Raw genomic sequence first — 19,376 nt, forward strand, 5'->3', positions numbered from 1 at the left:
CTGGCTCTGCATGTGGTGACGAGGCAAACTCTTGGGAAGGAGGGCTGTCGGGCTGCTAGGGGCCGGCAGAGGCCGTGTTCCCTCCCGTGTGAGAGTCCCTTGTTCTCCTGGCCTATTTGGGCCCAGGATGCTGAGGCCTCTCCTGTGTCTGTTCCATGGCAGTTGCTCAGCAACTGTGCCCACCCACCGAGTCCCCTGGGGCCTGGCGCAGCCCAGCAGCTGCCCTGGGTGGGAGGCGTTGGCAGGAGGGGCCAGGCTGGACGTGAGTTCCCGCGTCCCTGGCTGCTGTGCTCACCGCCTTGCCTCGTGGGAGTGAGAGGGCACGTCAGTGAAGGCCAGCCATTCAAGACTGGCCCCCTGCAGTGCAGGCTCTGGTGCCACCCTCCTTGTGAACCCTGGGGCCAGGGGTGGGTGGGAAACGGCCACCGTCCATGCCCAGGCCTGCACCCCCCGGACCCTGGCCTGGAGGGAGGCCCTGGGACCCTGTGGTGGAGCTCAGCCCAGCACCGAAGTGTCCATTTTCCTGTCCCTTCTGGGCCAAGTCGCCCTGTCAGGAGAGGCTAGGCAGTAGCCTCCCCAGCCTGTTCCCTCTGCAGCCCCGCCCAGCAGCTCCTGGCGTTGACTGAGCCCCCTACAAGGACGTTTGAAGGGAGCACCCGCCCGACCATTCTTATGGGGGCAGGGGCCGTGGGGCCGTCCCTGCCCGGCGCAGCCTGGCCCTGTCACCTCGGTGGAATGTGACCTGGGGAGCAGAGCAGGTTGCGCAGTGGCCTCTCCGGGGCTTCCACCCTGTGCCCTGCCCACGCCTACCCCGGGTCTGCGGCCGGTTCAGGGAGACCTGAGGGTGAGAACCCCACCGGCCAGGGCAGAGTCCCCCAGTCACCTGGATGCGGCAGGCCCGCTGCCCCCCTGCCCTCATGCCCCCTGCCCGTGGCACTGGATCCTCCCCAGGGCCCCTGTGGGAAGGTGGAGTGGGGCGGACCCGCCCACCTGGTCTACTTCTGCCTCCAGCCCAGCCAAGTTCCTCCCAGGATCCCAGCCAGCGGGGAGGGAGGAAGGAAGGTGCAGGGGCCTGGGAGCCGGAGCCCCCCAACCCAAAGGTGGTGAAACCCTGGCCTGACCGTCCCCTGACCCGCCCTTCCTTCCCCTTCCCCTGGCACCGGGTGGCAGCCCTGGGCTCTTTGCGTAAGTCTGTGGCTTCCCTATCTTCACCCAAGGCAGCGGCAGAGGGGAAGGGCAGGGCTGGCCACCATGGCGACGCTCTTCTCCCAGCCCCGGCGGCGCCCTCCCCTTTTGCGCCAGGCCATCAAGATAAGGCGCCGCAGGGTCAGAGATCTGCAGGATCCCCTGCCCCACAGGGCTCAGGAGGTAGGAGGGACCTCAGTGGGGAGAAGAGCAGGCCTGGGTGGGGCTCTGCCCTCTCTGCGTGCGGTGCCCTACTCTTGTGGGCTGCGGCTGAGGATGTGTGTCCCTCCCCTGCCCACCCTAGCCCGTGGCAGAGCCTTCGGGGTCTGCAGAAGAGGGTCTTCCGTGTGTTCTCTGGGCCACCCTGGGGCTCAGGTCTGGGGTCTGAGCCTTTCGGAGCCCCCTGCCTCTCGCACTCCGTCCCCAGCCATCCTCTGCTTCTCCAGTCCCAAAGACACCAGCTCCACGAGGCAGGGAGTGTCCCTGCTGGGGGCTGGGCCTTCGCGGCCCAGCTGAGCAGCCCCCAGGCCTGCTTGGCGTGACCCCCCGGTCTCCCACCTCTGCTGCTGGGCCTCACTTCCGCCGCCGGGGTGCGGAGCGGAGCCGCCCGATAAGCAGCGCTGTTTCCTCTGGGGAAGGAAGGGAGGTTGGGGGAGGTTGAGGCCACGGGCGTCTGCTGGTGCAGCTGAGCCGGCGCAGCTGAGCGCCAATGGACCCGAGCCATGGCGGCGGGCCAGGGGATGAGGGAAGTGGCCCGGGTGCCGGAGCCCCGGGAGCCCTGCTGTGGGAACAGGTGTGCGGCACTGGTGGGGCTGGAGGCCAAGTGCTGGGGCCCCCTCAGCCCTCGGGCTGGGCCTGCTCTGTGAGGAGCCGCTCCCGCGTGCGAGCCCTGGTCCAGGCCTCGGGGACACCTTGTCTTTCCACCTCGCTCCCCAGATCGAGCCTCCATCCCACCACTTGTCCCCTGAGGAGGTAAGAATCGGAGCGTTTCCGGGGCGCAGAGGGGTGCTGGGAAGCAGCCCTGCATCCTCCCAAACACCCCCCTAGGCTGCTGGCCAAGGCTGGGTCTCAACCCCCTCCCCTCCCCTGCGCGTGTGGACGCCTGGTCCCCGCCTTGGGCATGTGCCGTGAGTGCCAGGGGTGGCTGGTGGGGCTCAGACCTTGTGGTGGGTGGACGGAGGTTCCCAAGGTGACCCTGCTGTGTCTCAGCGGGCCCTGCTCTACGAGGAAGCTCTCTACACGGTCCTGTACCGCCTGGGTCAGCCCGAGCCCGCCCATGTCGGGGAGTCCTCTGAGCTGCTTCAATACCTGCAGGAGGTAAGGCCAGCCCCCACTCCACCTGCCTCCCTGCAGCCTGGCCGTGTCCCCCCCGCCCCCGTGCCCCAAGCTTCCCACACTCCTACCCCGCCAGGCCTTCCGCATGGAGCCCGAGGAGCACCAGCAGCTACTGCGGCAGGTCCAGGAGCTCGAGGTAAGCCTGCTGGGCTGTCCTGAGCGAGCATGGGGGCGGGGAAGCCCAGCTCCCTCTGGGACTCAGGCCCCACCTCCTGTCGCTCCAGAAACCAATATTCTGTCTGAAGGCCACGGTGAAACAAGCCAAGGGCATTCTCGGCAAGGATGTCAGTGGTGAGTAGGCGATGGGGGGCCCTGAGGGCCTTCTTCCTGGCTCCTTCCTCTCCCCATCACAGCCTGTCCCAGAGCTTGTGATGGGAGTTCCCATCTCCCAAACATCCCCTGGGGCTCACTTTGGTGCTGCTGGCCCCTTGTCCTTGGAGCCTGGGATGGAGAGGGGTAGGGGGTGATAAGGGCTCTCCCTGGGAGCCTAGCCAACACCCCTCCCCTTCCTCCCCAGGGTTCAGTGACCCCTACTGCCTGCTGGGCATCGAGCAGGGGGTGGGTGTGCCGGGGGGCAGCCCTGGGCTCCTGCGACGGCAGAAGGCCGTGGTGAGGCACACCATCCCAGAGGAGCAGATCCACCGCACCCAGGTCATCACCCAGACACTCAACCCCGTCTGGGACGAGACCTTCATCCTGTACGTGGCCGGCCCCAGCTCCTACCCGCTCTGGGCCTACTCGTCGATGAGATCAGCAGCACTTCCTGGCTCGGGGGAGGGAGCTTGGTTTGACTGGAGGAGGAGCCTGATCCCGAGGCAGGGGAGACTGACAGGAGGCCAAACAGGACACAGCAATGGCATAAATGCCACGTGCTGGTGGGGGGCGGAGGGTCAGGCCCATCTGGGTTGATCTGGGGGGTAGCCTGAAGCCTTACTTTAAAGGAGAGAGAGATGCAGTTGGGAGGGGAGGAGAATTTGCAGAGAGGGACTAAGACTTGACAGTGGGTGATACTGGGATGGCAGTTTGGGGGGGCAGGCTCGGGGCTGAGGTAGCCTGTGGCCTGGTCAGGGGTCTATCCCTCCAAGACCCTCAGCCTTGCTCTTTTCTCACTACAGGGAGTTTGAGGACATAAGCAATGCCAGCTTTCATCTGGACATGTGGTGAGGGGCATGTCCCCCCCCCACCTGTAGGGGTTGGGAAGATAAGGGGGCCTGGGGGTGAGGGTGGCAGAAAGGGGTTGGGGGCTCCCAGGACACCCTCTCCGCCTCCTGCTCAAACCTCTGCCCCACCAGGGACATGGACACCGTGGAGTCCGTCAGACAGAAGCTCGGGGAGCTCACAGATCTGCACGGGCTGCGAAGGTGAGGGCCGTGGGTTTCCCGGGGAAGGAGTCGGGGCTCCTTCTGCCCTGCCTCCACATGCACACTGGTTGTTGGGCTGCAGGCTCTCACCTGGGCCCAGGTGGCTGCAGGTAGGGAGCAGATTCCAGCCTGACCCGGTCAGGCTCCTGGCCCCTCTCCCTCACGGGACCCTGCCTGGAACAGGATCTTTAAGGATGCCCGGAAGGACAAAGGCCAGGATGACTTTCTGGGGAACGTGGTTCTGAGACTACAGGTGAGTGGAGTGGGGAAAGGTTCCCGGGAGAGAGGCAGAGAGGGGGTGACGAGGGGATCAAGGGAGGGGTTCCAGGTCTGCACCAAGCGGAGCCTGGGGTCTGCCTCCCATCGCCGCCCCTGCCCCCGACCGGGTGAGGCGCCTGCGGCTCACAGGTGTGGGCATCCCCTGCCTGCCCGGCCTGCCAGGACCTGCGCTGCCGGGAGGATCAGTGGTACCCTCTGGAGCCTTGCACGGAGACCTACCCAGACCGTGGTCAGTGTCACCTCCAGTTCCAGTTCATTCACAAGCGGGTAGGTGGCCCGGCTGGGTGGGGAGGAGGGGCTGCACCGGGCGTGGGGTCCTCTGCTCACGGCTGCGCCGGCCCCCCCTGCAGAGAGCCACCGCGGCCAGCCGCTCGCAGCCCAGCTACACGGTGCACCTCCGCCTGCTGCAGCAGCTCGTGTCCCACGAGGTCACCCAGCACCAGGTACTGCCCTCCTGGGGCTGGGCAGGGCCAGGGTCTGCCTGTCAGGTGCTGACACCCTCCACCTGTCGCCTCAGGCGGGCAGCACCTCCTGGGATGGGTTGCTGAGCCCCCAGGCCGCCACCGTCCTCTTCCTCCACTCCACGCAGAAGGACCTGTCCGACTTCCACCGGTCCATGGCGTGAGTGCCCAGCCAAGCCCGAGTGCCCGAGGGCCGTCTGCGCCGCACCACCCTCTCCCTCCCTGCCTGCCCTCCTACAAGCTGACAGCCCGAAGTCTAACCCTCAGGAGGTTTCTGTTTGGGGCCCAAACTGTGTATTTTAAGTTTTGAGTCAGTTGCCAACTCTTAAAACTCTGGAGATTTGCTGTGCAGATTCACATCACCAGTTTCCCGTGAAAGCTTCGTGCTGGAATTGCAGGGCTGTCGCTTTGCTGGGCTGCAGGTGGTCAGGGCAGAGTAGCGTGCCCTCCCCCATCCATCACAGTTGCCATCTGGCCGCTTCGTCCCCTGACATTACCTGAGTCCTTCTGGGCAGTTGAGTTTGCCACCCCAGGCCCAGACCCCAGGGCCATTGAACAAATCTGTGCGCTGATGCTCCTGAATCCGTGTTGAGGGCCCGTCACCTCCCCTGAGCCTTGTTAGATTATGGGAATGCCAGGAAGGGCACACAGGAGTTTGTAGATCTTTCCATGCACGAGAGGAGTAGGGGCACAGCCCGGGTGCTGCCAGGAGGAGGAGTGAGAGTGGGAGCTGACACTTGGCATTCAGTAGGGGGTCAGAAGGAGGCTGGCGGAGAAGGGCAGCTTCTAGGACCATGGGCAGGTGGGGATTCCTGGATGGCTGTGGGGAATGCAGGTGAGGCTGGAGACTGGAGCAGGCACCGAGGGAGGGTGAGAGCCTCATTTGCCTGCAGGGCCTCAGCAGGGAGTGCGGTTGGCCGCTGTGTCCCCGAGTGGCAGTGGCGGAGGCCTATCCCTGGGCTGCTCTTCTCCCCCAGCCTCCTTCGCCCTCCCTCTTGTCTCAGTTCGGTCATCTCTGTGAAGTCTCCTCTTGACTCTCTAAAGGGATGCTCTAGCTGATGTTTTGCATGTACTTGAAGGCCCGAGTCTCCAAATCTGATTTCTCAAAAGAAGCAAGAAGTCCTGAATTTTAAAACCACAAATATTCTAATTTAAGAGATGGACAGTTAATTTACATGTTTGAAAAGTACTTATGGGAGCAAAAACAATCCTGTGGGTTACCTTCAGCCACTGGTTTTCAGCCTCTGCGGGTCGATGGGGATCCCCAGGAGGCTTTGGGGGGCGGATAACGCCCCCTCCCCCCCCGCCGCCAGGCCAGGCCAGGTGAGCTGTGGGAAGGAAGGTGCCCCACTTGGCCAGGCTGAGGGCTTCCTGTCTGCCGCAGGCAGTGGCTGGCCTACAGCCGTCTCTACCAGAGCCTAGAGTTCCCCAGCAGCTGCCTCCTGTACCCCATCACCAGCATCGAGTACCAGTGGATCCAGGGCCGGCTCAAGGCAGAGCAGGTGGGCTGGGGCGGGGTGAGGGGTGTTGGGCAGGCAGGGCTCAGGGAGCGGCTCCCTGGGCCCCATAAACCAGCCCCCGCCTCACAGCACTTTCCTGGCCCTGCAGCTGGAGGAGTTGGCCGCCTCATTCAGCTCCCTGCTGGCCTATGGCCTCTCCCTCATCCGGAGGTTCCGGTCTGTCTTCCCCCTCTCCGTCTCCGACTCCCCAGCCCGGCTGCAGTCTCTTCTCAGGTCAGTGGTTACCCCCCGCTTCAGTGGAGTCGGAGACGGGGAACAGCTGGGGCACCTCTGGGGTGGGGAAGCCTGCCGGAGGAATGAGTGGGGGCTACGGGGCAACAGGCATCTTGCACACGGCTCTCTCTCCCCACAGGGTCCTGGTACAGATGTGCAAGATGAAGGCCTTTGGAGAACTGTGCCCCGAAAGCGGCCCCCTGCCCCGCCTGGTGACCCAGGCACTGCGGGTATGGTGCCCACCCTGTAGGTGCGGTGCCTGGGCCCAGCAGCCCTCCCTGCTCACTGTCTCTCTGCCCACAGACTGGCACCACCGAATGGTTCCACCTGAAGCAGCAGCACCATCAGCCCATGGTGCAGGTGAGGGGGCTCAGGTGAGGCGGTGGGTGGTGGGACGGGATGCTTGCCCCTCAGAGCCCTGCCTGGCTCACCTCTATCCCTGCCAGGGCATGCTGGAGGCGGGCAAGGCCTTACTGAGCCTGGTACAAGACATCATTGGCGACCTGCACCAGTGCCAGCGCACGTGGAACAAGATCTTCCATAAGTGAGCAGGCGGCTGGGTCGGGAGGCAGTGCAGCAGGGGTTCAGAATGGGGACCAGAGGGACCCCGCTGTGTGCCACCAGGTCACACCTGCTGCCTTTCCTCCAGTGTCCTCAAGATCGACCTCTTCTCCATGGCTTTCCTGGAGCTGCAATGGCTGGTGAGCGCCCCGCCCCCGCACCTCACCCCACCGCGTCCCAAGGCCACGCCCTCTGCCCTGGCTCTGGAGCTCCGCTCACCACGCCTTCCCTTCACAGGTGGCCAAGAGGGTGCAGGACCACGTTGCGGTGGCGAGCGGTGCCGTGACCCCGGAGATGGGCGAAAGTCTGTTCCAGCTCTACGTCAGCCTCAAGGAGCTCTACCAGCTGGGCCCGGTCCCCTCGGAGAGGTGGGCAGCAGGCTGGCTGCAGGGAGAGGAGGGCCCGAAGCCCGCAATGGCCCCGGCTTTCCCCAGGCTGACCCTGGCTCTCCCCAGGGATGGCGTCCTGGCCCTGGAAGGCTTCCACCAGTGGTTCCAGCCGGCCATCCCCTCCTGGCTGCAGAAGACGTACAGCGTGGCCCTGGCGCGGGTGCAGCGTGCTGTGCAGATGGACGAGGTGGGGTTGGGGCCGGGGCTAGGGGCAGAGTCCCACATTTCGGGGTGTGGCGCGCAGCTCTGCCAACCGTGTGGCACGTGCAGAAGCAGTTAACCAGCTTTGCGCGGTGCTCTCGAGGCCAGCTGAGTGCAAAATGCTGCCTCCTGTTATACTGGGGGGGCCGGGCTTCATTTACACGCTGATCCCTGCAGCCTGGGGGGTCTGGGCAGAGCCCTGCTTGTTCACCTTGCCGCCCCCTGCCCAGCTCTGTGCTTGCTGGCTGTATGAGCTCTGGACGCTTGCAAATGGAAGTGGGGAGGGAGAGCATGGATTTGGCAAGCCTTGAGCCCTCCTTTCTACACACTCCCCCATCTCCTAGCTGGTGCCCCTGGGTGAACTGACCAAGCACAGCACGTCGGCTGTGGATCTGTCCACCTGCTTTGCCCAGATCAGCCACACTGCCCAGCAGCTGGACTGGCCTGACCCAGAGGAGGCCTTCATGATCACCGTCAAGTTCGTGGAGGTGCAGCCTCCTTCCCACCCCACGATTTCTCCCAAGTTCTCATCCTAGCAGCCTCCAAAAGCCTATGTCCTAAATCCCCCAAGTCACTGAAATTCCTGTGCCTCCCCCCCGCCCCCCGTCTGCCTCTCCTCGGCATTCCCCACCCCCATGGATCATCCCCTCCTCACCCCAGGACACCTGTCGGCTGGCCCTGGTGTACTGCAGCCTTATAAAGGCCCGGGCCCGTGAGCTCTCTGCTGGCCAGAAGGACCAAGGCCAGGCAGCCAACAGGGTAAGGGCCAGAGCTGGGAGCTGAGGCTGGGACGGGGTAGGGGTGGAGCCTGCCGGTCCTGGCACTATTCAGGAAGCTCGGCATCCCTGTGCCCATGCCTGCCTGCAGCTATGTGTGGTGGTGAATGACATGGAGCAGCTGCGGCTGGTGATCGGCAGGCTGCCCACCCAGCTGGCATGGGAGGCACTGGAGCAGCGGGTAGGGGCTGTGCTGGAGCAGGGGCAGCTGCAGAACACGCTGCATGCCCAGCTGCAGGGCGCCCTGGCTGGGCTGGGCCATGAGATCCGCACTGGCGTCCGCACCTTGGCCGAGCAGGTAATTTGTTTGACCCACAGTGACCCCACCCCACCCATCCTCAGCCTGAAGTACCCTCCAGCAGGACTTGGGCCAGTGTCCGGCCCCCTTCCCTTCCTGAACCTAAACTCAGGCCCCAAGCAACCTCTCCTGACCCCCGACTCACACCCTGGCCTCCCTCCTACCGTTTTGTGTCTCCAGCTGGAGGTGGGCATTGCCAAGCACATCCAGAAACTCGTGGGCATCAAGGAATCCGTCCCGCCTGAGGATGTGAGTGGCCCTCCCTGCTTGCTGACCTTTGCCAGCAATGTGGGTCAGGGATTGCAAAGGGGCTTAGGGTGGGCAGGGGGCTGAAGGCCATGGGGTGTCAGAGATAAGTCCCCCAGACTTGGGCAAGGAATGTTCCCTCCTGGCCTCGGTTTCCCCCTTAGATGCTAAGAGGGTGGGGTTGGGTCATTCCGTGGGCTCTCCCAGCACTGACAGTCAATGTGGGAGCTGCAGTGGGGGAGGCTTTAGACTTTGCAGCCAAACAGCCCTGGGCATGCCTCCTTCTTAGCTGCCTACTAGCGTAGCTGTCCTAGTTATATAGGTCAGCTGACCTCAGGCTCCTCCTCTGTCAGCGGGGATAATAGTTACACCTGTGATTGCTCGGGAGCGTGCTACTCATTAATTCATCAACCATTTAAGCACCCACTTTGTCCCAGGTATTGGTTTAGGCACTGGGGATATATATCAATGAACAGTGTGACAAAAATCCCTGCCTTCCTAGAGTTTTCATTCTAGTAGAGGAGGTGAAAAAAGAGCTAAGTATATAACTATAACTATAGCTATTATTAGAACTATACATATATGTGTGTGTGTGTGTAAACATATATATATGTATACACACACATATCATATGTTAGTTAATGATAACCACTCAAGAGAAAAATAAAGCACACAAGGGAGTGGAAAGGGTCAGAGGACTGTATTTTTAGATAGTGGCCAGAGAAGGCCTTACTTGGAGGGTGACAGCTGAGTCAAGACCTAAAGGAAGGAAGAGAAGGAGCCACGAGGATTTCTACGGGAGAGAACAGCATGGGCAAAGGCCCTGAGGCAGGACCAGGTCTGGCAGGTTCAGGGCTATAGCAAAGGCTATACTGTCTCCAGTGTGGCTGGAGCCGACTGTGGTCAGGGGCTGGCTCTGCACACATTCCACAGATGCGCAGGAAAGCTCCTAGCCCTGTTTCCTCTCCGGGTCAGGGCAAAGGAATGGGGGGTGGGACCAGAATGGGCCAGAACCAGACGTGCTGCTGCCCCTCCCCAGGCCATTCTGCCCCTGATGAAGTTCCTGGAGGTGAAGCTCTGCTACATGAACACCAACCTGGTGCAGGAGAACTTCAGCAGGTCTGCAGCAGTGCCGCATCACCTCCGCCTCTCCTCCCACCCGCCCCTCCTTCCCGGCCTCAGCATCCATCCTCAGGGGAGGATGCAGCCAGCCTCTCTTAAATGCTTGCTCCAAGGGTCAGGGCGCTCATGGCCGCACAAGGCTGTCCATTTCACCTTAGGCTGAGCTGAAACCTGCCTGTCCTTTCTCCCTTAGCCCTGGGCTGCGTCTTCGGGAGGCTGCAGCTCTGCCCTCCCTAACATTACAGGCAGCTGGTATTCCAGGGGAACTTCTCGTTAGGGTCTCTCTCAAAACAGGGCCCAGCACACTGGGCAGCAGTGGGTAGAGGTCAAGGGCATGGGCTCTGGACGACCTGGATTCATACTCCAGCTTCACTGCTGCTTGGTGGGTGGCCTTGAGCAGATTACTCAAGTTTTCTGTGCAGATGATCATAGTTCTGGCCTCTACCGAGGACTAAACGAGTCATGTGAAGTGCTGAGAGCAGCGCGTGCAACAAAGGAAGTGGTCGATGCCTGAGGTGCTGTGACGACGGTGACGGTGACGGTGACGGCGACAGGTCCTCCACATGGGGCTGCTGGCCCCCAGAGTTCTGCTCCCGGTGGGGCAGCGGGGCCTCGGGAGCCCACCTTCTTTATTTCCTAGGCCAGAGGATGCCATTTGTTCAGCTCTGATCTTCACACAAAATAGAGTTTAATCTCTACTAAGACAGGAGCTTGACTTACCACTCACTGCCTCAGAACATTTAGAACAGTGTCTGCGCATAATGAGCACTTAAGTATGGGGACTAAATTAACTACTTTTATTTTATTTTATTTTTTTAAATTAATTTATTTTATTTATTTCTGGCTGCGTTGGATCTTCGTTGCTGCGCGGAGGCTTTCTCTAGTTGAGGCGAGCGGGAGGCTGCTCTTCATTGCGGTGCACGTGCTTCTCATTGCGGTGGCTTCTCTTGTTGCGGAGCACGGGCTCTAGGCGCCGGGCTTCAGTAGTTGTGGCATGCGGGCTCAGTAGTTGTGGCACAAGGGCTTAGTTGCTCCGTGGCATGTGGGATCTTCCCGGACCAGGGCTCGAACCCATGTCCCCTGCATTGGCAGGCGGATTCTTAAGCACTGCGTCACCAGGGAAGTCCCCAAATTAACTACTTTTAGTATGGACCGCCCAATTTTTTTCTAAACTTTAAAAAATTTTTAGACCTCCCCCATTCTTTTTTTTTTGGCCATGCCGCGCAGCTTACAGGATCTTGGTTCCCCAACCAGGGATCGAACCCACACCCCCTTGCAGTGGAAGCGTGGAGTCTTAACCACTGGACCACCAGGGAAGTCCCTAGACCTCCCACATTCTTTCTTTTTTTTAATATTTATTTTTATTTATTATTAATTAATTAATTTATTTATTTATTTATCTTGGCTGTGCCGGGTCTTCATGAAGCATGCGGGCTTCTTAGTTGCGGTATGTGAACTTCTTAGTTGTGGCATGCGGACTCTTGGATGCAGCATGCGTGAGGGATCTAGTTCCCCCACCAGGGATCGAACCCGGGCCCCCTGCATTGGGAGCATGGAGTCTTACCCACTGGACCTGGACCACCAGGGAAGTCCCATCCCCCCATTGATTTTTTTTTTTTTTTAATTTATTTTTGGCTGCGTTGGGTCTCCGTTGCTGCGCACAGGCTTTCTCTAGTTGCGGCGAGCGGGGGCTACTCTTCATTGCAGTGTGTGGGTTTCTCATTGCGGTGGCTTCTCTTGTTGCGGAGCATGGGCTCTAGGCATGCGGACTTCAGTAGTTGTGGCGTGTGGGCTCGGTAGTTGTGATGCACGGGCTTAGTTGCTCCGTGGCATGTGGTATCTTCCCGGACCAGGGATCAAACCCGTGTCCCCTGCATTGGCAGGCAGATTCTTAACCACTGCACCACCAGGGAAGTCTCCCGCACCCCCATTCTTTTTTTTTTTTTTTTTTTAATTTATTTATGGTTGTGTTGGGTATTCGTTGCTGTGCGCGGGCTTTCTCTAGTTGCGGCCAGCGGGGGCTACTCTTCGTTGTGGTGCGCGGGCTTCTCATTGTGGTGGTTTCTCTTGTTGAGGAGCACAGGCTCTAGGCGCATGGGCTTCAGTAGTTGCAGCACGAGGGCTCAGTAGTTGTGGCTCACGGGCTCTAGAGCACAGGCTCAGTAGTTGTGGCACACAGGCTTAGTTGCTCCGTGGCATGTGGGATCTTCCCGGACCGGGGCTCGAACCCACGTCCTGCATTGGCAGGCGGATTCTTAACCACTGCGCCACCGTGGAAGCCCCCCCCCCCATTCTTAATTATACATTTTTGTGCTTATCTGCCTGACTCTACTTTGACAAGTGAAATTTCAGTTATTTCAGGTTGTTATTAGGAGGGACTGTGGCTTGGTTGCTATTTTTTTCTCGCCACAGGTAGTACATGCTTATCCATGCTGTGTGCTGAGATCCTATTCATCTTGGTCACTCCCATCTTGACTCATGATTCTGTCATTGGGGGCCGCCCTCCTGCTCCCTTTTTTGTTGGGGTTTGCTAATCGTAGTGAGAAGGATCCTTCACTAGCTTCCGAGACATGCTGGATAGGACTGGGCCTGTCTGCCCCGCCCCCTGCCCTCCTTCCCTCCGCAGACCAGCCCTCCCTCCCTCCCCTGCCTGCAGCCTGGGCCCCAGTCCCACCAGTGAGGCAGGTGGAGGGTGGGGGTGGGGAGGCACTGGGGAACGGGGGTGGGCCTGGGTCCCACGAGGCCTCTTCTTTCTCAAGAGCATCTCCGCTTCCTCCTCCTCTGTCCTCCTGTCCTGTGTCCGGCATCCCTCTGCACGTCACCCCAGCCTTCTGACCCTGCTCTGGACCCACACGCTCACAGTGCTGGCAGAGGTGGCCGCTTCCCAGCGGAGCTGCCCTCTGGCTTCTAGCAGGCTGAAGATCGCACTACAGGTAATAATACCAGTGACAACAATAGAAACCCTGGTGGGAGAGTGCCTGGGGGTCACCTCTGATGTCTCGCCCCCTAGAACCTGGAGATCTGCTTCTATGCAGAGGGCTGTGGCCTGCCGCCCGAGGCCCTGCACACGGCCACCTTCCAGGTAGGGGCCTTTTGGTTAGCTGGTGGCGTGGGGAACCTGCCTTCCTGTGCTCACCTGTGTCCAGGACCAGCTATGTGATTTACAGGGCCCAGCACAAAATGAAAATGTGGGCCCCTTTAAAAAAAAAAAATTGAGGGGACTTCCCTGACAGTCCAGTGGTTAAGACTCGGCGCTTCCAATGCAGGGGGAGCAGGTTCCATCCCTGGTCCGGGAACTAAGATCCTACATGCTTCGTGGCACAGCAAAAACCAAAACCAAAACCAAAACCAAACAAACAAACGCCCCCCCCCCAAACCAACAAAAAACCCCTCCACGTGTGAAGTTCTTCTAAACACGGTTGGGGCGGGGGCGGCTGTGAGACACACCTGTGGAGCCCACCCTGTCGGGTGCCTCTGGCTGTCGCCGGGGCAACCCTGCCTGTGGTCCCCCAGCGCCCAGTGCTTTCCACTCCACGTTGTCGTCTCCCCGTTGGCTGCAAGCTTCTGAACGGCAGCACTGGGCTGCGGCTGAGTGTGACAGTTCAAGGGACTCCTCACCTGTGCCCCCTCCCCAGGCTCTGCAGAGGGACCTGGAGCTGCAGGCGGCCTCCAGCCGGGAGCTCATCCAGAAGTACTTTTGCAGCCGCATCCAGCAGCAGGTGAGTCTCCCTCCTCCGCCGCGCTCGCTGCGCACCTGGAGCCCCGCCTCGCCCGCTCAGCCCCTGCTGACGCTGCCTCTGCGCCCCGCCCCCAGGCAGAGACCACCTCCGAGGAGCTCGGGGCCGTCACGGTCAAGGCCTCCTACCGCGCCTCCGAACAGAAGCTGCACGTGGAGCTGCTCAGCGCCTCCAGCCTGCTGCCCCTGGATGCCAACGGTGAGCGGAGGCTGCCCCAGCCACTCTCCGTGTCCCCACTCTGGTCCCCCGAGTCTCCGGGCGCTCTGCTCGTCCAGCCGGGTCACTGGGTGCATTTCTGCTGGATTACCAGGAGGGGGCAGTGCTGCCGAGCGGGGCACCGGAAGCGGGGCTGGGCTATCCTCGGCCAACGTCCCCTCCCCGGCCACTTGCCAGGCTCCAGCGACCCCTTTGTCCAGCTGACCTTGGAGCCCAGGCACGAGTTCCCTGAGCTGGCCCCCCGAGAGACCCAAAAGCACAAGAAGGACCTTCACCCACTGTTCGATGAGACCTTTGAATTGTGAGTGGTCCCACTAGCCCTGGACCCGCCTCAGGCCTGCTCCTCCCAGCCGAGGCGGGCCGAGGGGCTCCCCTCAGAGGACTGGGTTTGAGTCCCAGGGAGGGAGCACTTGGGACAAGTGTTTGCTGGCACAGGCCTCAAACCTGCTCCCCTGCAGGTGGAGTGGGGCTGTTGGGGAGACTCCTCCCACGTGTTGGACTCAGAGGCTTGCTTTCAGGGAAGGGTGCTGCCCCTGAGGTCCTCTGTTCCCCAAGTCAGGCGGGCCTGGGTACACAGGGGCCCCTGCTTTAAAGCATCGGCCCACAGTCAGAGCAGGCATCATGGCGTGTGGCCCAAGGCACACCAGCCTGAGCGCTTTCAACCCTAATCCCACCCGTCCGGCGAGCCCGCTTTGGAGGGGGGAGGTGGCAGCGGCAGCACGTGGGGCAGGCGGCTGAGCCCGGCTCTGTCCCCCGCCCAGCCTGGTGCCTGCTGAGCCGTGCCAGAGGGATGGGGCGTGCCTCCTGCTCACCGTGCTGGACCACGACACGCTGGGGGCTGACGACCTTGAAGGGGAGGCCTTCCTGCCGCTGCGCTCGGTGCCGGGCCTGACGGGGACTGAGGAGCCCGGCGACGTGCCTCAGACCCGCCTGCCCCTCACCTACCCTGCACCCAACGGTAGGCCTGAGCCCTCTGAGTGTGGGCCCTGGCCCAGCACTGGGGATGCAGGGGAGGGGCAGCCGTGAAAGGCTCAGGGGCCCCCAGAGGCCGAGTTGGGGTCAGAGGAAAGCCTCCTTGGAGGCGGAAGCCTGTGGAGCCAGCGTGGTGGCTTGTGTTGCTGAGATCTCGCGCCTGATCAAGGACCAGTGAAGGTTAAGTTAGGCCAAGTGTGTTCGACTCTCTCTGGTGCGATAAGGTCACCAACAAGTTTGCCTGGGGAGAAGGGCCATTTCTGTGCCCAGGGGGCACGTTCTTGCAGAGCAGTCCCCAAGCTTGGTAAGAGGAGTAGGTCTTGTGTTTAAGCACTCACGATGGGTCAGTTCTAAGCACTGGACATACGTTAACCCTCAGTCCTTACAACCACTCAGTGAGGCAGGTGTTATCGCTACTCTCCGAATGAGTAAACTGAGGCACGAATTGGTGGACTGGCCCTAGGTTCTTGTATGAAAAGGTAATAGTCGCCACCTGAGGCACACCTCAGCCTCTCGCACCGCAGGTGCACCCCGCTGCCCAGGGGTGGCAAACGCGTCTCCTGCCTCATCTGTCAGGCTGTCTTGCGAGCTTGGCTGGTGTGGGCCCATCGCTAGTTTCTGGAGAACGGGGCAGTGCTGCAGGCCCTGCCACTCCCCGAGTCTGACCCCCAAATGCCTCTCTTTGCAGGGGATCCAATCCTGCAGCTGTTAGAGAGCCGGAAGGGTGACCGCGAGGCCCAGGTGTTCGTGCGGCTGCGGCGGCAGCGAGCCAAGCAGGCCTCCCAGCACGCCCCATGACCAGGGCAGCAGCAGCGGGGCTTGGGTCCCTGGGAGGCCTGAGTTCTCCCCACCACAGCGCAGCCCTCCCGCCTGGCCTAACACTCCAGGAGGGCCCTGCAGGTCAGGGGAGCCCCAGTGTGCGGGGTTCCCGCTGCCAGAGCCGGGGCCCACAGTGATGGGGGCCCCATTCGCAGTATTTATACCCCCTCCTTCCTCCCCTCAGCCCCAGCCTCAGCATTCTCTGCCAAATCCAGCCCCTGGGGGAGCGGAGACAGCTGTCTGCACCCCTTACCCCTGCTCCCCTCTTAGGGCAAAGCTGCTCTGGCAGAGGAGGGGCTCAGCCCTTCCTCTCCTGGCAGGCCTGTTCCAGCCACTGAGGTGGGGGGCCAGGTGCCTTGGGCCTATTCTTAAGCAGCCATAATGAAGGGAGCCTGGGTCCTCTCCTGAGGGAGCTGCTAGCACCCAGGCTAAGGAGCCTAGAGCCAGGGACCTTCTGGCTCTGAAGGGGTGAGAACTGGTGGGCAGTGGGGCTGGCACAGTTTGGCTAGCTGTGTCTGCTGAGGACCGCTCCTCCTTGGGACAGTACCTAGAAATTTTCTTAGCAAAAATAAAAAAATTAACAATACATCGTCCTCTTACTAAACATACTGTTGGCCTGCAGCGGGGCCTAGGTTACAGCCAAGCCATTGCAAACCCCTTCTCAGCCCTCAGGAGAGCCTGGGCTGCCCCCGACCCCGGGCCCCGGCCCACCGCTCACTCCCCCATGTTACAGAGCAGCGGGGTAGGTGTGGAGGTAACTGACGCAGCAGCAAAGGCCTCGAACAAAACACCACCAGACGTATCGGGTTCTGTCGCCACTGCCTAACACAGGAGCCTGGCACTCATGGGGGCACCATGAGTGGGGGGCCTCCCAGGGGTGCAGGTTGAGGCCGAGGGTCTGCTCTGAACAGAGGGCTTAGAGGAATGGGGCCCCAGACCTGCCTGGGGGAGTGGCCCATATGCTGGGAGTCAGAGCCTGAGGCTCACTTCTCATTCTCGTGTGACCGTGGTTGAGTCACCTAACCTCTCCGAGTCTGCACAGGTATGATGGATGGGGGGAGGTCAGATAAGACCACGTCCAAGGCTTCTTTCAGCTCTGCTCCTCTGAGACCCATACAGAAAGCCCACAAGGTATGTGTTTTCCCACCCACCTAACAGGCCAGCTAAGAGCAGGGGGAGGGAGGTGGCTCAAAGGCTCCCTCAGGGGGCAGGCCCACCTTTCTTTCGATGCTTTCATGAGCAGGCACTGTCTGTTCCTCTGAGAAGCTACTAGGGGCCTTGTTGTCTTTTGGAAAACAGTAAGTATACCAATTGCATCTGACGATAGAGCTCTGAAGAGCCCTAGGGCCTGGGAGGTCTCTGGGTCCAGGGCTAAAGGTCCCCATCCCATCAACCCCAGCAGGCCTGCGTCAGAACACTCAAGCTCTGTCTAGGAGCCTGGAGCAGGCTTTGGGCCTGGATGGGCCCAGGGTGCCTCAAGGCCTCTTCAGCTACCTAGCCACACCTCAGGGGTCAGGCACGAGCCTTTTCCATGGCTGAAACCTGGGCTGGGCTGGGCTGGCTGAGCTGGGCCAGAGGCCCTCATTTGGGGCCCAACTCTCCCTCACCCCGACATAAACAAGCTACCACCGCAAGTTCATATTTTATTTCCAATACGTTTGGAGCTTTGATTTTTGCGTTTTTGTAAAAAAGTTTTCACTTAATTCGTTGAAAGCCCTTTCGTGCTGAGCCCAAGGGGGCACCCGGGCCGGGCCAGACCCTTTGCAGCCCTCTTGCTCCCACCCCAGACCCCCAGTGCTGGGAGTGGGGTGGCTTCCCTCTGCCCACTCTGCCCTCCCACCCCCTGCTGCATCTCTCTGTACAGGACGATTTTAAAAATGGAAGCTAAGACACAATATACATTGGACAGGCACGCACACACATGCACACAGGCGTCTGCTCCAAACGGGCAGGACGTCAGCTGCACTCAGAGAGCACCAAGGAATGCATACGGAGCCCCTCCTGGGGAGGAGGGCGGGGCCTGGGCCCCACCTTGGTCCTCACAGTCCGCAGCTCCTCCCCACCTGTTGCCCTGCTAGCTGCCAGAGGGAGGGATGGACAGCACGGAGGGCTGTGCACGAGGGGAGACAGCTGAGGGCAGCTGGGGGGTGATGGAGAGGGCAGTGCCAGCCTGGTAGGTCGCCCTGGAGCCAGGGAGGCTGCTCTAGGAGTCCGGGGGTGGGGGGAGGACTGGGGTAGACCCCCGGCCTCAGGTACCTGAGGGGTAAAAGGCCTGGGCTTTGCCCCTCGAGGAGATGCAAGGGCCCAGGGTTGGGAGTGGGGCTGGCCCCACGGCTTTGGCGCGCCAGCCTGGACTAAACACACGCTTGGTAACCCTAGAGCTAGGCGGGCTTGGATCCCCTGCTCTCAAGCCTCACAGCTGGGAACCAGGTCTGGGCCGAGGTCCTCCACACCCCTGGCTCTCGCCCTGGCCTGGGGAAGTGGGGTGAACAGGGCCTGCCCTGAAGGCTTGTCCCCTCCCCTCGGCCCCTTCTAGCTTTCCACCCTTCCCTGCTCAGGCCCCAGGAAGAAGTTAAAAATAGTTAGTTCCTACATAAAAAAGAGGCTGAAACAGATTCCCTGCCAAAAGGCTGGTGGGAGAAGAGGGGACTTTGTCTCTGCAGTGGGAAAGGTAGGGAGCGGGCAGGGGAAGGACTGCAAAATAGTTTTTTCTTTTAAAAAGTGCTTGGTAAGTCTGTTTTAAAGTGTGTGTCTATATCTATGTATAGATATACACACAGACACTGTTCACACACTGGCCGCCCACGCACACCTACACACATACAGAAATGTATACATATACATAATCATATACATATACATACATACATACATACATACATACATACATATATATATACTTTAAAAAGTCCTAGGGGAGAAGATCTGAGCCAGGCCGGGGCCAGGCCTGCAGGGTCACGACTGGAGGGCATGGGCCCGGCCTGGCTGGCAGACGGGGCACTCACTGCCCTCGGCACAGAGCTCACACAGCACAGCGTGTTGGCACGGCAGCACCGCTCGGTTCTGCTCCTGACACTTAAGGCATTTCACCGACTGCATGTGGAACACGGCCTGCGGGGAAAGGGACATCACGGTCACTGGCGCAGCCCCATGTCGGACAAAGAGCTCCCCCAACTCTCACTGTAGCCCCTTGGGATGAGGAAACTCGACAGTGTGCTTACAGGCCCCAGCTGATAAGGGAGAGGGCAGGGTCAGGGGGCAGGCTGATCACCTCAAGGCGCCTCATTTCTGCTTTCAGCTGCAAGGCCGAGTGGGGCTGAGTCGGAGCTGTGCGGGGGGAGCGGGGAGGGCCAGGGCTGCTCTGCAGCGCCTAGCCGGACGGGCTTTCTCTCGCACAAAGGCTTCTGCCTCTTGTCTCGTTTGATCTTATAATGACCCTAGGTCCCCAATGAGAACTGTGGGGTCTGGAGAGGGTAGTGACGGGCCCGAGGTGACACGGCTACACGTGGGGCCTGGCTGCCAAATGCCCAACGAAGGGAAGAATGCTCTTCCCACTGTGCCGCACTCCCCTGGGGACCCAGAAGGGCACCGAGGAATGCAGACAGTAGTCCTGGGGACCTAACCATTCTGGAATGTCTGCTGGTGTGTGCAGAGCTCACAGGAAGAGAAGTGGTCAGGAGGAAAC

At 60.8% G+C, this 19,376-nt stretch overlaps 2 protein-coding genes across 9 annotated transcripts in view; one reads left to right on the forward strand and one right to left on the reverse strand.

Annotated features, from left to right (window-relative positions):
- The first annotated feature begins 1,028 nt into the window (after positions 1–1,028).
- On the forward strand, positions 1,029–16,263 carry UNC13D (unc-13 homolog D). Of its 4 annotated transcripts, XM_061175370.1 has the most exons (33): positions 1,031–1,100; positions 1,218–1,368; positions 2,122–2,157; positions 2,395–2,502; positions 2,597–2,656; positions 2,745–2,811; positions 3,038–3,218; positions 3,636–3,680; positions 3,813–3,881; positions 4,065–4,134; positions 4,323–4,427; positions 4,511–4,603; positions 4,678–4,781; positions 6,006–6,123; positions 6,230–6,354; positions 6,494–6,584; positions 6,658–6,714; positions 6,801–6,898; positions 7,004–7,055; positions 7,153–7,283; positions 7,371–7,491; positions 7,850–7,993; positions 8,166–8,264; positions 8,373–8,579; positions 8,760–8,828; positions 9,865–9,944; positions 12,775–12,880; positions 12,958–13,029; positions 13,583–13,666; positions 13,762–13,882; positions 14,078–14,201; positions 14,662–14,858; positions 15,561–16,263. In XM_061175370.1, exons 2-33 carry the CDS (start codon positions 1,252–1,254, stop codon positions 15,668–15,670), a joined length of 3,261 nt encoding a protein of 1,086 aa, XP_061031353.1. In that variant the 5' UTR covers positions 1,031–1,100; positions 1,218–1,251; the 3' UTR covers positions 15,671–16,263. The 4 variants fall into 4 exon arrangements, 2 of the variants coding, with proteins under 2 accessions (XP_061031354.1, XP_061031353.1); XR_009698285.1 differs by lacking the exon at positions 14,078–14,201 and having other exon boundaries at positions 1,030–1,100; positions 15,561–15,648; XM_061175371.1 differs by lacking the exons at positions 14,662–14,858; positions 15,561–16,263 and having other exon boundaries at positions 1,029–1,100; positions 13,995–14,195.
- Positions 16,264–17,321: 1,058 nt separating this feature from the next.
- UNK (unk zinc finger) overlaps positions 17,322–19,376 on the reverse strand; it is a 33,403-nt gene continuing 31,348 nt past the window's right edge. For all 5 annotated transcript variants that reach the window (XM_061175283.1, XM_061175286.1, XM_061175282.1 and 2 more), the window contains one exon: positions 17,322–18,802. In XM_061175283.1, the coding sequence (XP_061031266.1) occupies positions 18,647–18,802 (156 nt within the window). In that variant the 3' untranslated portion in view covers positions 17,322–18,646. The remainder of the gene's footprint in view (positions 18,803–19,376) is intronic.

Source organism: Eubalaena glacialis, chromosome 19 (assembly GCF_028564815.1).
Source record: "Eubalaena glacialis isolate mEubGla1 chromosome 19, mEubGla1.1.hap2.+ XY, whole genome shotgun sequence".
Lineage (NCBI taxonomy): Eukaryota > Metazoa > Chordata > Mammalia > Artiodactyla > Balaenidae > Eubalaena > Eubalaena glacialis.